Source organism: Populus trichocarpa, chromosome 16 (genome assembly GCF_000002775.5).
Source record: "Populus trichocarpa isolate Nisqually-1 chromosome 16, P.trichocarpa_v4.1, whole genome shotgun sequence".
Classification (NCBI taxonomy): Eukaryota; Viridiplantae; Streptophyta; class Magnoliopsida; order Malpighiales; family Salicaceae; genus Populus; species Populus trichocarpa.
This window is the reverse complement of record NC_037300.2, coordinates 2629696-2644511: the sequence shown is the minus strand read 5'-3', so window position 1 is coordinate 2644511 and position 14816 is coordinate 2629696. Positions and strand designations below refer to the sequence as shown.

Genomic DNA, 14816 nt, shown 5'->3' with positions numbered 1-14816 from the left:
AGGATCGATTTCCCGGTAGGAGCAGTCCTTGTTCTGCAGAATTTCACTGGCAGCAATTTTGCAATCTGCTTCAATTAACACTTCACCACTGATATGATTTATCAAATATAGAGCTTCCCTTATAGCCATTTCACCCTGTAGCACTGATCAACAACAATGTTTCCTGATAGTCTGTTTTTATATGTTGAAACTTGCTTTCTCCATGTAGATGACCCCCATCAAGAATCTATTAATTATAACAATCTACAAATTATTAGATACTTCCGGAGCATTACTTTCATAAAAAATAAAACGTGTGAATGATAATTAAAAAGCCGAAGTTTCACTAATTGATCATAATTTCAAAGTTGCAGTAGCCTTCAGATCCCACCAGCTTCTAATTTTCCATAAATTCCCTATACAAGACTTCGGTGCTGACAGAATTATGTTTTCTGCACCAACCGAAAGACCAAAAACATAAATACGAACAGATTTGCCTCTGATCACCATCTAATTGCGTTGTCATTTGGAGTTGCTTGCCAAGACAAACTAATCCTTCTTGTATTTTGATGCAAGATATGGTTCTCGCAAAACTAAACCTTGAGAACAAGGCCAATAGGACAGTGATCACTCCCATTAACATCAGGGACAATGTAGGAGTCATGAACTTTGTCTGCTATGGATTCCGACACGAGAAAGTAGTCAAGCCGCCATCCTGTTTCAAATTTCAGTGCAGCTACATAAATCAAAATGCATTGAGATATGATTTAAACTTCTCTGAGATATCTTACAATAGCTTGGCAATTTTATGAATATTACATAAAAATGAATTCGGGCCCCATCAATACTTCAAACATTAGTATAGTTACTTTTACCTTCTACATCTTCTAGAGGTGAATCATTTTTCAAAAATCTGAAGACGTTTAAAAAAAATAAAAAAAATGGAAGTGCTCTTTTCTGGAAAGGATTTATAGTTTGAAACTTTTGGAATCCAGGTGGTGAGATACCTTTGTTAGTTTTCCGTCCACCATGTCGATAACCCCAGTAGGTATACCCAACAACATTAGGGTGCTGTTTTCTGAAGGTATCCACAAGTCCCTTCGATAAAAAGTTTGACCCAAATGACTGCCTTTCTTCTTCTGTAAACCCAGCGCTTCTTTTATTTCCCTAAACATGTGCAGAAAACAAGAGAAAAAGGAAAATATTATAATGTGATTATAGTTGAAAATTTTGGTGATAATTTTATGATTGTAGGTTCAAAGCTATAAACATGCATTTGAAACTCAACCTAAAATTGGGGATCCAATACATTTGCTGACCTAACCTAATTGAGAAAATTGAAAAAACTTGGTGCAAACACATGAAATTTAAATGACTTACTGCGGGATTGAAAATATCTATCTCCTGGTGAGCACAATTCAGATCACCAGTCAAAATGACAGGCTTTGACTTTTCAAGCTCCTGCACCAAGCATGCAAAGCAGCACAAGCATTATATCAACCATGGAGATAGCTTAGCAACTATGCCTTCTACAATTAAGATAAAAAAAATACATCTACCACCCAAAATGAAGTTGTAAGTGTTCACTTGAAAATCATGCTTACTTTCATGTAATTGCTAAGAGATGGATCCCATTGTGTAATCCTGTACGACTAGAATTACAGTAGAGTTGTTAGTCCATGAATAAATCCACCTCAGAACAGAGAGCTTAGGATGATAAAAGTACATGAAATAAAATAATCTAGTATAGTGATGGAAATAGAGCCAAGGCCAATTACCAGTCTTTTCAAGCCATCTCCAGAGTTAGGAACATAAGTATTTACTAAATAAAATGAATCAAACTCTGCTGTCACAACACGTCCCTCACTATCATGGTCTGGGATGCCTAGACCATAGCAGACAGAAAGGGGCTTTATCTGTCACACAAAATGTTGATCTTCACTAAAATAAGTACTCACAAGCAAAACTATTATAAAAGCAAAATGCAAGTTTACAACTCAAAAAACTGGGATCAAACTACTTTTAGAGAGGTCAAAAAAGGATTACAACCTTTTTACCATGAAGGCAGAAATATTTGGTATTCAGAAATAGTTTAACTCAAATTCTAATCTCTAGATAAGTAGATCATAATTCCATCATGTTAGCCTTTTGACTAGCTAGAAACAACTCGTTACAGTCAGCTTATATTTTCATCTATGATATTATTCCGCAATGTGGTATAATTTTATGACATGAATGATAGAGAGAGTCATCTACATCAGGAAAACATGTCTTTAGGAACAAATTTGATGTTCTATGATTCTAAAAAGAAATTCATGGACAGAGTCAGAAAAGGATAAGCATACCCGAGAGACAATTGCAGTCCCAGAATAACCAAGTTTAGCATTGCTACATGTCCAGAAGCTATTCTCATAACCATCTATCAGACATTGTTTGATGGAATCAACATCCTTCTCCTGCTTCCAAAATAAAAGGGAACAATCAAGGAACCGTCAATTTAACCTAGGGTTTGGAATGATTAGGCACCAGATGCTAGATATTTGTTCCAGCAATGAAAACAAATGTTAATCAGAGAACTCTAATTAAACACTCAAGCAATCGTATGTGTAACAATACACTTGCCTGCAGTTTGGTCTCTTGCAAGCACAACACATCAAAGTTTTCCCTTTGGGCAAGTTCAAGGGCAGAGAATCCCTCAAACTTCAATAATGCTCTTAACCCATTGACATTCCAAGACATTAGCTTCACCGAGTTTCCATCAGTGAGAGGTGCAGGCCTCATGGTTCTGGGGTTATACGGAATCCACCCTTTCTGTGGCTTCTTATGTGAAAGAACCGTCCAGGGTTCAGCTTGAGGCAAAGTAACAAGATCATCGGTTTTAATTGAAAGCTTCCTCTTTGTAGTGACTATTTCAGTACCAACTTTGACAATTTCATCCTCAACAGGGGATTGTTTCATCCTTCTCTTGCTCTGTTTAAACCCAGAAACCTCTGAAACAGTGTTAATGCTTACAACGCAGCTCTCATCAGATGTACGTTTAGTATTCTTTTGCAGTGAAATATTTTCCAGAGAATTAAAGGAAACACGCTCTTCTAATTCCTGAGAGCTTTCACCTGCATGTGTGGGAAACAGCTAATTATCAGAATTTTGTAAATGAGAAAGATACTTTTTTCAATAGTTAGAGAAAGTCCTCTTTCACCCTAGCTAATTAACAACGACCACATCAAGCTCCCAAATTTACTGCCAGAAAACATAAAGACTTATTTTAAAACTAGTATTTGTTACCATCTATCTGCTTACCCATGAAATGCTTTAAAGCAAATACAAGGTCACCTTTACGACCTTTGGCAGGGACTCCAAATTTCCTGAAATTCCAAAGCCAACATTGAAAACCAAGGATCAATACACATACAAATGCAGTGTTACTTTCATAAAAAACTTATGAAATCATTTTGACTCCAGAAAACCAAACAAGTGAGGTTAGAGACAAAAACTATTGCACTTTTCAGTCAAAACAAAACCTATATACAAGTATCGGAATTTCCTTTACCTCAATGTTGCTCTAAGTTCCTGAACTGTCATCGCTTCTATTTTTCCTGGATCATCCTTGATACTTTGAAATTCAACTGACTGGACTTTCCAGCAACTTTCCTAAAATTCAAGCCAGTCATTTATTACTCAACCATCCATTACTCCAAACATCACAAAACCATATCAAATTTATTTATTCTTTTCAAACACTAACCTCGATTAAAACATTCTCACTACAATCACCACTCATCCCCTTAAGTTTACTATCTTTCTTGTCATCAACAATTGAAGCAGCAGCAGATTTGGTTGAACTCGAGACACCTCGTTTAGAACTCATCACCCTTAATCTCAAAGAACCCAGTTGTCCAATCTTCAAGCTCCTTGGCCTAGCTGCAAAACTACAGCATTCTATTTCAATTACTGCTTTCTTATTTCAAAACAACAAAAGCTACAAATTTCCATTACCTTCACATTCAACTAACAAAACTATCATGTATTTTAATCAAGTTATGAACTTTCAGCGAACCCATTATTGTAAAAGCAACAAAGGTGAAGTATTTGCTAACAAAATCAAACGAAAAGGCAAAACCATGCAAAAAGCTTCAAACTTTGAACTGGAATAAAAGAGAGAAATAAAACTATTCAAAAAGAGTCTTAAAACCTGGAGAGATTAATGAAAGACTTGACCCCTATTTGCAACGCTTGAAGATTCATTGATCAAGAAATGAATAAACCCAGTAAGATAGAGTGACACAGGGATGCGTACGTTAAGCTGGATTGGGGCGCAGGTTAGCATTAGCAGCATGTGATAAAGAACCGCCAATGTGGGTTTTGTTTTGCAGAGAGGGAATGAGAAGAGGATTATAGAAACACCTCGTCTTTGGGTGTTTGGCTACGAGGTAGAGGTTGTGTTTCTTCAAAAACGCACTAAGCTTGTGTTTGGTTAAGAAAAAAAAAGCTATTTACTGTGTATGGGTCCCTCAATTTATTGCGTGCGAGACGCAGGAAAATGGAAAGCAGCAAATTGCTGCTTTCTGCGTGGCTAAACTGAGGCAAAGCTGTTATGAAAGTTCTTGAGTTTTCCTGTTTTGCTGACATGGATCTAAACCTTTACTTTTATCTAGTTTCAAGTTTCAACCTTTAGTAATTGTTTTTTTTATCTTGATAGTGGCTTAGTTTATCCTTCTCCTGTAATGAAAGATAAGATTGCCTGGAAGCTGACAGCTGATAATCAATAATATTGCTAAACAGTTTTTTTTTTTTTTTAAATAGTGGTGGCCTCCACTGTTCACTGAATAGGTTTTTTTTTATTATTAAATCAGTGTAGTTAATTGATTTCACTCGCACTGTTCACGTGAACATGAACAATAATTTTTTTTTTGTTTTTTTTAAATTAGTTTAAGGTTAATTAAATTTACTCGTATTTTAATCTTAATTTTATTCTTGATAATATTTTATCTAATTTTGTAGTTCTTGTCGGATGAATTTTGTACGTAATGGAATTGTAGATAGTTTTTTATTAAAGTAATTTTTTTTATATAAAGTGTGATTTATTTCATGATGTAATAGCAATATTAAATCCACAATATTTAAATAAAAAACCATCAATATTAATATTTTTTAAAATTATTTTATAACTTCAATTTCAAAAGCATTCTTAACCAAACACATTAAAACTACTTTTTTTTCAACCTCAATTTCAACCACAGTTTTAACCAAACACTTATTTTTTCAAACCAACCTCAACTAAAAGTACTTTTTATAAAACAACTTTTTTCAAACCACAACCACAACAGCTACCGCAATACCAAACACATTTAAGTGGTGTTTACTCTAGTGTTTAGCATGGCAAGCCGAGGTGTGAAAAAAGCTCGGCTGATATTATTAACATTAACGTTAATATTAAAAACTAAAAAGAATTAAAAAAAAAGCATAGAGAATTCACTATGGATATTTTTTTTCCAGGTAAGGCATAAACAACGAGAGGAAAGGAAAAACAAACAGAAAAGAAAGAAAAATGGGTTGTCAAAGCCACATCTTGGCTGCACCGTTAAGATTCACCGTTTTATGAGAGAGTTCTAGCCGATATAATTTCAACTATATCAAAAAAAAAAAAAAAAACAATCATCCAAGCTGGGAGGAAGCATAGTTTTAAAACCTAGAATGACCGGCGAGTTAACCCGGGATCTGATTGATTTGGGGTTAGAATCGACCCGAGTTTAAAAAAATAAAAAAAGTTAAAAACTTGGTTGAATCAGTTAAAAACTCAGTTGCAACCTGTTAATTATTTTTAAAAAAATCAAAACAATGTCATTTTGATTTATAAAAAAAATAGGGTTAATCCAGGTGACCCGGACAAAACTCGTGACCCGGCCTTAAGCCAAGTTTAAAAACTCTGGAGGAAGTTGCATGTGACTTTTTTATTTTAATTTGGTCCCTCAATATTTTTTTTTTATCTGGTCCTTAATTATTTGATAACTCTTTAATTAAATCCTAAATTCCATCTTATCTGAGACCAATAAAGCTCCAATTGGGGAGAAAAGAAGAGAGGGAGAAGTGAAAGAGATACATGGTAAAAACGGATTAGCTCATTGTAGTTGTGTCATGACTCGAGTCATGAATTTGATAAGTTAACACGGGTCAATTAAGGTTGATCCAATGATATTATCTTTTCATTTCACTCTCCAAACTTTTTCTTCAATTTTATTCTTTGATAATTCATTGATTCACATTCTAACCTAATTAGGTTAGGCAAAGACTAAAATAATCTTAAAAAATATTTGAGCTAAATCAGGTATCGGGGTTGATAATAGGCTCACTTGATCAAATAGATCATGCCGAGTCAACTCTAACATAATTAAATTTAAAATTCAGGTCATACAAAGAATCACAATATACTATAAAGCTAGATAAATAAAAAAATCACACTTTCTATTCTCATAATTTATAAATTATATAACATTTTAAATATACATATGCCCAAAAAAATCAACAAAAATTTGGAATTATTTAAAAAAATAATATTTTATTTCAATTAATGACTCAAAAAACTCTAACTATGTTAAAATATCAAAATCACCGTTCTCCCTTTCTTTACTAAATATAAAACCTCAAATCATCATCCACCGCCATACTTGTCGTAATCTAGCCACCCAAACCTAACAAAAATCTGGATCATCATCATCATCAATTTACATATCTGGAGACTGATGAACAGATGCTTGAAATATCACTGACAACAAGAATTTCCTAGAGCTCTCTTGCATTTTGCCATTTTGCCATTTTTTTAGTCACACCTTTGATCAAAAACCTTGTGTAATTTCTTAACGAAGGAAAAAAAAAAGACTATCAAAACAGAACCACATCGAACTGAGCTCACACTGAAGCTGAAACTGAAGACGGATAAATGGTTGAATGGCTTCTATCCTCTTTGAAGCAATCTCTTTAGATTCATTTTTCGCAGCTAACAGAAAGGATGAAAAGCCAGCGCTTCACATACACGTCGTCGTTCACATGACGCATCGCGGCTGCATTCATCGCTTAGCATCCCAGTAATTTTGTTTATAGTTTACTGTTTTTTTTTAACGAATATTGACACGCCGATTAATTTTATTAAAAACACTTATCAAGATTTCAATGTTCATTTTAGATTTTTCATCAGCAGCAATGGCACCTACATGTCTTTTTATGCTTGAATTGACTTTAAATTTGGCTGTAGCTGTCAGCAGCAAGACTAAAAAGTAGTTATATATATATATATATATATATATATATATATATATATATATATATAAATTTATCAAAATAATATTTTTTTTAAAAAAATAATTTCTATAAATCTTTATTTGAATCCCATTTTCAAACAGGACTAAATTATTTTATTTAAATTTCTTTTCAATTATTAGAAAAATATCGAGGCTAAGCTTCAAATTCCTTTTCAATTATTAGAAAAATATCGAGACTAAGCTTCGTGTCCTTTTTATACCAATATATATTTGGAAAATACCTCATCACAGCCATGTTAGAATCAAAACTTAAATATATTACAAACATATAATCTTGATACACATTATTTTTTAAAAAATCTTGTGACAAAACTTGAAATTATAACACTTTATCAAGTTTCAGTTTGAGGTAAAACATGCATGTCTAAATTAATAAAAAAAATTTCTTATCATGATTTCTCCTTGGACTCCAACAATGGAGAACATTTCAAGGGTTTCTTTAGCTAAGTTGCCATGGTGTTTTTCTCCTTTTATTGTTCTTTTTATTTGTCCGGTAATTTCCAGGCGATCATTAAAGTCGAACTACTACTTGTATCATCGATACATTTGCCTGCAAGATCTAATAAGAGCCGACAAAATTACAAACATTTTCATCAGAATAAATGAATAGGCAGCTGCTAAAGTAGAGATAGAGGAGATGGAAGGTCCACCTTTCGTATCTTGAATGGGGAACGTATGCTGTTATATGTTTCCCCATACAGCGTGTAAACCAGCAATTGGATTAGCAGGGGCTTCAGATTACAACTGCAGGCAATCAGCTATGGCAACCAGAAAAACTACCACGACGACAAAAATCAAGATGTATAATCAGAATCTCGCTCTACACCTCTCACTCTACATAACCTAATATCTAAACCAAAATGTACATCAGCGCTTGGGTAATGATCGGGAAAGAGCCCCATGAAACTGCACATCGAAGTGCCCCATCTCAACAGTGATAACTGCTTTTCTTGCTACCTCAAGTTCTTGCTCATCAATATTGTCAAGAACTTTACATACCTCTTCAATCAATAACACGACCAGCGAGAAGGGGGTAAGGGTTAATGTGCATGTAATGCGATCACATCTCCATGTAAAGACCTTCCAGGCCAGGAGGAGATAGGGGTGGAATTGCTGAAGAAAAAGAGGCGTTGTCAGGGATCTGCAAGACCCTTCTTGCAGTTGCCTTAGATTCTCCATCATGGCCAATCTTACTTGAGGAAGCAACTCCAGCTGTGGAAGAGTTCGTAACTGATGACAAGACCTTCTGTGCCGATGCTATCACAGAGGTAAAAACACCAGTTTCCCTAAGTCTCTGTACAATAACCTGTGAAAAGAAAATTAAGAAGGCATCAGGAATATGCTCGTTGAGATCCACACCAAACAAACTCCTCTGCAGTTCAAAGATGGGACTTGAAAAAGAAAGCTTTGGATGGAAAATTTGGGCAGTAAAACACACCATGGGAGCATAGATGCGGTTCAGGATGCCTTTTCTCAAGAGTTTCAGGTTCAGTGCTTTGTCAGTCCACACAATGCGTTCCCGGTACCTGGTGCAATGAGGAATTGAATATGATGAGCAGTTATTTAGGATGTTTTTTTTTTTTGAACAACCAATTATTTAGGATACAGATATGCATTTTAGGGCAAAAACCATCATCAATCCCAATGATGGAAGGAAACTCGCTCAACGTTGGAATTGAGAGCATAAAATCTCTAATTTTATGATTGCACAATGTTCGGTATTTATGCAACTTCAAGAGGGGTCAATGGATTCACATCAAGACTGTAAAACAAAATGCAGGAAAATGGTAATATCTGTAGTACCAGTGAAGCATTTCCTCCTCAGTTGCTGTTGAAGCAATTATGAATGCCTGTTCAGTATAAAACAATGATATAGTTGTAAGTGAACATTAATAGAATACCAAGTCTTGTCATGAAATGCTCTCATCATGTTTTTTCTGATAAATATAAACCCGAGAGAGAAGTTGCATCAACTGCGAGGGAAATAAAAACAACATATATAATCCCAAACTAAGATTATGCTGATTGTGCAGACTAAGGTCATCTTGGCAACAGAATCAGTTCTCCTCAAAAGAATAAGAGGAACACGAGAAATTCAACAGGCAATATTTCTACCTAGAAACACAGAGCAGAAAAGAAATCCATGCATGAAAACTCACAGCTCTGTCGAATTCCAACATGAAGCATCTTTTGACATCCTCTTTTGTAGGCTTGCATCCACACCGATCACGTCTTGAAGTCAAATCAGAAAATTTAGGGTATGTGTAATGCAGAACAGCAGCCTCCTCCAATTTAACCTCACTAGCAAAGTTTACAGAGAAACTTTTAAAGGAGTGCAGCAAATAAAGAAACTATAGATTCAACTCTTTATGCATGCATCGGCAGCGTCAAGTCAGGATAGATGACCAGAATATGCAGATACACAAACTGAAATACAGGCAATGACTGTGAAGTGGTGACATGCCAAAAAAAATGCACAAATGCAATAAAATGCATGGTCAGGTCCTATTCATCTGATGGTAAATTTAAGTTCATTTCTTATATGCATTCACAAGCAGAACATACAAAAGGCAACAGAATAAAACAAGAGAAGAGTATGACATGCACATGAAATTGTCAGATAGAATGACAGTACTTGGGTGTTTTCATATAGTTATGCCATCTGTGTGCGCCATTAGGACGAAGATGATCTTGAATACGAGCAGCAGATTTCCCATTCCCATATGTCAGAAAATAGTTTGGATTACCACGGGTTGCTTCCTTATAATTTCCAAAGTATACATCTTTGGGAAGATGGTCATAGTTCTTCTTGAACATTGAGACCTACATCCACACAAAAAAAAAAAAGATATGAACTAGTGGTGCGTGTCTGAGAGAGGAAACACTAAAAATCCAAAAACACACTGACAAATACATATTAGGCAACAGTTAATGAATTAGCTTAAGTTATGAGAAAAATAAAAGGTACCTCACTAAAAGGTTCCTTGATATCATCTCGCTCAACACTGCTCTCCTGAAATGGATTTTATGATCATCAAATTTCAAGAAGAATGGTAGTACAAAAGAAGCCAATAGGTACACATTGTGTTGAGCATAAATTTTTTGACACCAAAGCCCACAAATCAAGCTTGCAAGAAGTAATATATATCATATAAATTTTCTAAAAGTAGTTCAACTCACGTAATTTGGAAAGATAACCATATCAACATTTCCAGGCACATCTGAGAGCAACTGTCTCAAGGAATATTCACGAGCTCCAGCAGGATGAATGAGCTCATCGGTGTCAAGATGGATAATCCAGTCCATACCCGCCTCCTAAAATTTCAATACATAAAATATGTAAAGATGTCATAAAAAATTTCAATAAGAGATGGCTTATGAAGCATATGAGAATGTACTCTTCATACCCTTGCCATGACAATAGCCATTTCCATATTGAGGGATTGCTTCACAAATAGCTCGTAGTTACATGGTTTGTAGAAGAAGCTTGCCAACCAAGTCTCATTCCAGATCCGACTAATAGCCCAAAACATAATAAAAATAACAAAATTAAATGAGATTCGGTCAGATTAAAAATAACAGATATGTAAGGACAAGAATAACCAATATCAAAAATATTGTGAAAGAAGGGGCTAGTTTTCCTGATTTTAGAATAGAATAGTGACAAGAAGAACATATAATCGCCACTGAGTAGATTAGGACTGAAGCTGAGTTGAGTAACATTCAACAATGTCTAAGTGAAGGAAACAGTATCTATTCAAATACTTTACATCATTCCTAAGCACGTATATTAAGTTCATGGCCACTTCAATAGAAATACATTTCACCACATGATGGTCAATATTCTTCAGAAGTTCCCTGACCAAACCACTCTATTAAATCCTTGTATCTTGAATTATCAACAAACATATTCAAGGTTAGCTGTGATTTGAAAGAGTACACAGAGCATAAAATGACAAAACCAAATCACCCACACCTAACCAACATTCTAAATGTGGACAATAGAAAAGATGCTGCCATCTTTTCTGTATATCATATCTATGAAGAGGAGGGACTGGTGTTCAAAGTATTTCAGCTTAACTAACTTAAATAGAGACATCCAAGAGAAAAGACATCAACCTTTTAGCTTGTTGTTCCTCTAATTCTCTTGTTCTGTATATAACTTTTACCCCCTGCAAAAGACGTGCAAAGCCCATCAAAACAAACATTCAGAAGATACAAACAGAATAAAGAAAAAACCACAGAAAAGCAAACACACAGCCCCAGAAGCATAAAAACAAGTTAAAGCTATAACACAGATGTGGTATCAGGAAACTGAAAATTAACTCACCGGAATCGTTTCCAAGACTTTAGATACAGTGGGGGAGGCAGCTTTCCCCTCCACAAAAAGAAAAAAAGTTGAGACTCCCATAACCTTGTGATAAAAAATCCATGGTAAAGTCTGCTCTAAGCCAGCAGAGGTGCTTGTTGTTATACATATCTGCCAAGAAGCAAAATTATGAAAGCAAGTGTCTTAATTTCCATCACATAACTCACAAAAGTAAACATTTCAAAAGAACAAAACATCTTAATATCCATAACATTCGATCTGGTAGCTGCATTTATCAACGATCAGTTCAGTTGTTGAACTAACGAACAACTAGGACAGATGGAGAAAGTAGTTAGACTCCGAACAAATTGCCATAAACCAGGGTAAGCTAAATGAAACTAATTCTAGGACTAATATGCATTCGACTCAAATTATCCACATAGGCAATGCTAAAATGAACGGGTCAATATTCAAACAATTGTTAACACAATCACCCAACAGAAACGTTCTTGTTGATCGTATCTTTGCGGTGATCAAACAATTTAAAGCCAAACCAAGACTGCATCAAAATAACTTGCCTCGCTCCTATTTTCAGTGATCAGATAAAACAAAAAATATACATTGCAGAAATCAAAATATTTTATTTTCCGTTTTTTTAATTATCATACACATGATCGACAGAAAATAAAGCTAAAAATATTGAATTTAATTAAAAAAAACCCAAAAATACAAACCAAGATCATTAATAAAAAAATCCATAAATTTAAATTTTTAATGTCTAATCAATCTTTTTAATGGAATCCTGATCATATACTATCGGAATCAGCATTTACCAGATACCCAGATCCTAAACCAGACCCGAAAACCCAAATCCTAACAAACCCATAAAAAATCAACCACTCTTAAAACATCCCAAAAACCCAACCCCACAAAAACTAAAAGAAAAAATAAATCACCTTGGGTTTCAGATCCGACCCGAACCCGAATTTCCAATCACGAAAATAAGGAAAGGAAAGGGAATGACTCTGACCCAGAAGATCCGTACACCCCGAACCCGAATTCCTAACCGTATCCTTAATCGACCCACTGGTAGATTCCATTCCGGGAAACTCGTGGTGATCAGGAGACCACCGGGTAATGGGGTCGGTCAACCCGCCCCGCCATTGAAGAAGAAATGCAAAAGCGGCTAAGGTTAATGGAAGAAGAGTTAGAAGTAATAATAAACGCGAAGTAAAAACATTGGCAGAAGATGTTTGTGATATTGAGGTGGTGGGTCTTGAACCCGCCATTCGAAAGAAATAAATATAGAGAGAGGGGGGTTAGTGGTGCATAAATGTGAGCAGATAAATGAATTTGTGAGTAGAGAGTGGATTTATTGAGAGAGAGAGGGAGGGAGGAGTTGTTCTCGATGGAATGGAGGAAAGAATGTGACGAGAGACGGAGGACTTCTGTCGTTGGGTGTGGGTTATTGCCGTCTTTCAGTTTTTTTTAAAAAAATTTATTAATATTATTCTTTCTTTCTTTTATTAAAGTTTGATTGATTTATCATGAATAATAAACGTAAGAAATTCTTTTTAATATAGATTTTTCCTTGAATGTAAAAAAATTAATGAGTTAAAAATCTTTTATAAAAACTTTGTTCTAAACAATTTTATTGTTTTAATAAATTTTATTAGATATTGATTTTAAAATTTAAACCTAAAAATAAAAAAATTCATATTAACCATTTAAAATATAATTTTTAAACTCAGCTTAATATTTGCTGAAATGAAGGCCTAAATTGTCAGGCAAATTTTAAAAAATATTATTTTAGATAAAATAATTTTAAAAAAATTATTAGAGTTAACATAGTTAGATTAATAAAATCGTAAATTGACATGTCAGGTCGCATAAATTTAACAAAATTAATATAAAAAAATAATAATTTAAATTAAGCTATAAATCAATCTAAGAGGCCATGCAAGGTTTAATAACTTATACTTTAAATTGTTTAAGTAATTAACAAAAACTAAAAAGGTTTCAAAACCTCCTATGTAATTATTTTATAGTTTAATTATATGAAATTAAACTTAGAAATAAAGAAAATACATGATTCACCTTAAATACATGATAATTTTTATTTTGATCTAAAAATTCATTTATTTTCGGTCACTGAATTATAAAGATGCGAGAAAAAATTGTCAAAAAACGATAAAAGACAAAGAAAATGATTGATTGTCTTGATATCAACAATAAAAATAGTCAAATTTGATATCAATAAGTTTAATTCAATAACAAGAGCTCGAGTGGATTTTCCCAATAAACATGTCTAAAAAATGAGATCGAGTTCCACTTTGATTTTTCGGGTTCGATTGATTTTGGTTTTCTTTGGAGATTTTGAAGTATTTTGAGATTAATAAATGGTTTATAAAGATTTTTATAGTATTTATTAAATTCTTTTGAGTGAAAATGAATTGATAAATGTATTTTCAATTCAAAAAACCAACCTCATGATCTTTCGACCACACATAGATAGCTAGATCCTGAGCTGGATATAGCAGGTGAAACATCATTTATTTTTTTAAAATAAATTTAAAAAATTAATTGAAACCACAACATAGCGCGAGAAATAAACTAGCTGCTTACTATGCTAGCACGCGGGATATGATAACGGTCCATGATAAATTAGGAGAAAATAGTCCTCTTACTTTTTTTTAAACGGTGGGCATAAGAAAACAAATAAAAATGATTGAGCATAACTTTTCTTAAAACAAGATTCCAAGCTTTATCAAGCATTGGCAGGATTATAGGATCGATAGAAAAAGAAAGACTATCTTGAATGAGCCTTTCTTTTTGCTGGTAAGTATATAACAAGAATAAATAATATTTATTTTCGTAATAACCTCGCCAATGAATCATCCAATATTTTTGGTAAATCACGATTAACGTATTACCACACAAAAATATCACATACTTTCTTATACTATGTTTGTTTATGAGTTTAATCTCACGATGCACCGTGTTTACAAACAAATCTAATAGCTTATTTATAAATGTAATAGATATTTTTGAAACTAAGTTTTTTTATAATGAAAATCTTACTTGATTATTTAAAACTCGACTTAAATTTGGACCGGCTCATGCCAAGCAACAAAAAGAGTATGAACCATTAAAAACCAAGACTCAAACCAACCCATCACCACTCGTTGCATGCCAAAACACAGCCTCGACCA

At 33.9% G+C, this 14816-nt stretch overlaps 2 protein-coding genes across 7 annotated transcripts; both read right to left on the bottom strand.

The window, feature by feature from the left end:
* Positions 1-300: 300 nt before the first annotated feature.
* On the bottom strand, positions 301-4664 carry LOC7458951 (DNA-(apurinic or apyrimidinic site) endonuclease, chloroplastic). Of its 6 annotated transcripts, none has more exons than XM_024587827.2 (11): positions 4172-4656; positions 3725-3908; positions 3530-3630; positions 3265-3344; positions 2602-3092; positions 2325-2435; positions 1758-1895; positions 1584-1631; positions 1360-1440; positions 987-1146; positions 301-694 (listed from the first exon to the last, which is right to left on the bottom strand). In XM_024587827.2, exons 1-11 carry the CDS (start codon positions 4222-4224, stop codon positions 573-575), a joined length of 1569 nt encoding a protein of 522 aa, XP_024443595.2. In that variant the 5' UTR covers positions 4225-4656; the 3' UTR covers positions 301-572. The 6 variants fall into 6 exon arrangements, with proteins under 6 accessions (XP_024443595.2, XP_024443599.2, XP_024443598.2 ...); XM_024587831.2 differs by having other exon boundaries at positions 3725-3900; positions 4277-4654; XM_024587830.2 differs by having other exon boundaries at positions 3725-3900; positions 4172-4653.
* Positions 4665-7873: 3209 nt separating this feature from the next.
* Positions 7874-13059, bottom strand: LOC7458950 (glycosyltransferase-like At3g57200). The gene is made up of 11 exons (XM_002322612.4): positions 12561-13059; positions 11626-11775; positions 11415-11467; positions 10703-10811; positions 10476-10610; positions 10264-10308; positions 9931-10118; positions 9455-9596; positions 9099-9145; positions 8734-8821; positions 7874-8601 (listed from the first exon to the last, which is right to left on the bottom strand). The coding sequence occupies exons 1-11, from the start codon at positions 12891-12893 to the stop codon at positions 8356-8358; spliced, it is 1536 nt and encodes a 511-aa protein (XP_002322648.2). The 5' UTR covers positions 12894-13059; the 3' UTR covers positions 7874-8355.
* Positions 13060-14816: the final 1757 nt, after the last annotated feature.

What these genes read in the sequence shown, in the direction of transcription:
- LOC7458951 (XM_024587827.2), bottom strand. Translation starts at nt 4,224, where the DNA reads ATGAATCTTCAAGCGTTGCAAATAGGGGTCAAGTCTTTCATTAATCTC. An exon ending in TCTTTCATTAATCTCTCCAG is followed by an intron (nt 3,909 to 4,171) that starts GTTTTAAGACTC and finishes AGAATGCTGTAG; the next exon opens with TTTTGCAGCTAGGCCAAGGA. An exon ending in TAGATATTTTCAATCCCGCA is followed by an intron (nt 1,147 to 1,359) that starts GTAAGTCATTTA and finishes GCACATGTTTAG; the next exon opens with GGAAATAAAAGAAGCGCTGG.
- LOC7458950 (XM_002322612.4), bottom strand. Translation starts at nt 12,893, where the DNA reads ATGGCGGGTTCAAGACCCACCACCTCAATATCACAAACATCTTCTGCC. An exon ending in TGGTTATCTTTCCAAATTAC is followed by an intron (nt 10,309 to 10,475) that starts GTGAGTTGAACT and finishes AATCCATTTCAG; the next exon opens with GAGAGCAGTGTTGAGCGAGA. An exon ending in ACCGCATCTATGCTCCCATG is followed by an intron (nt 8,602 to 8,733) that starts GTGTGTTTTACT and finishes TTCTTTTCACAG; the next exon opens with GTTATTGTACAGAGACTTAG.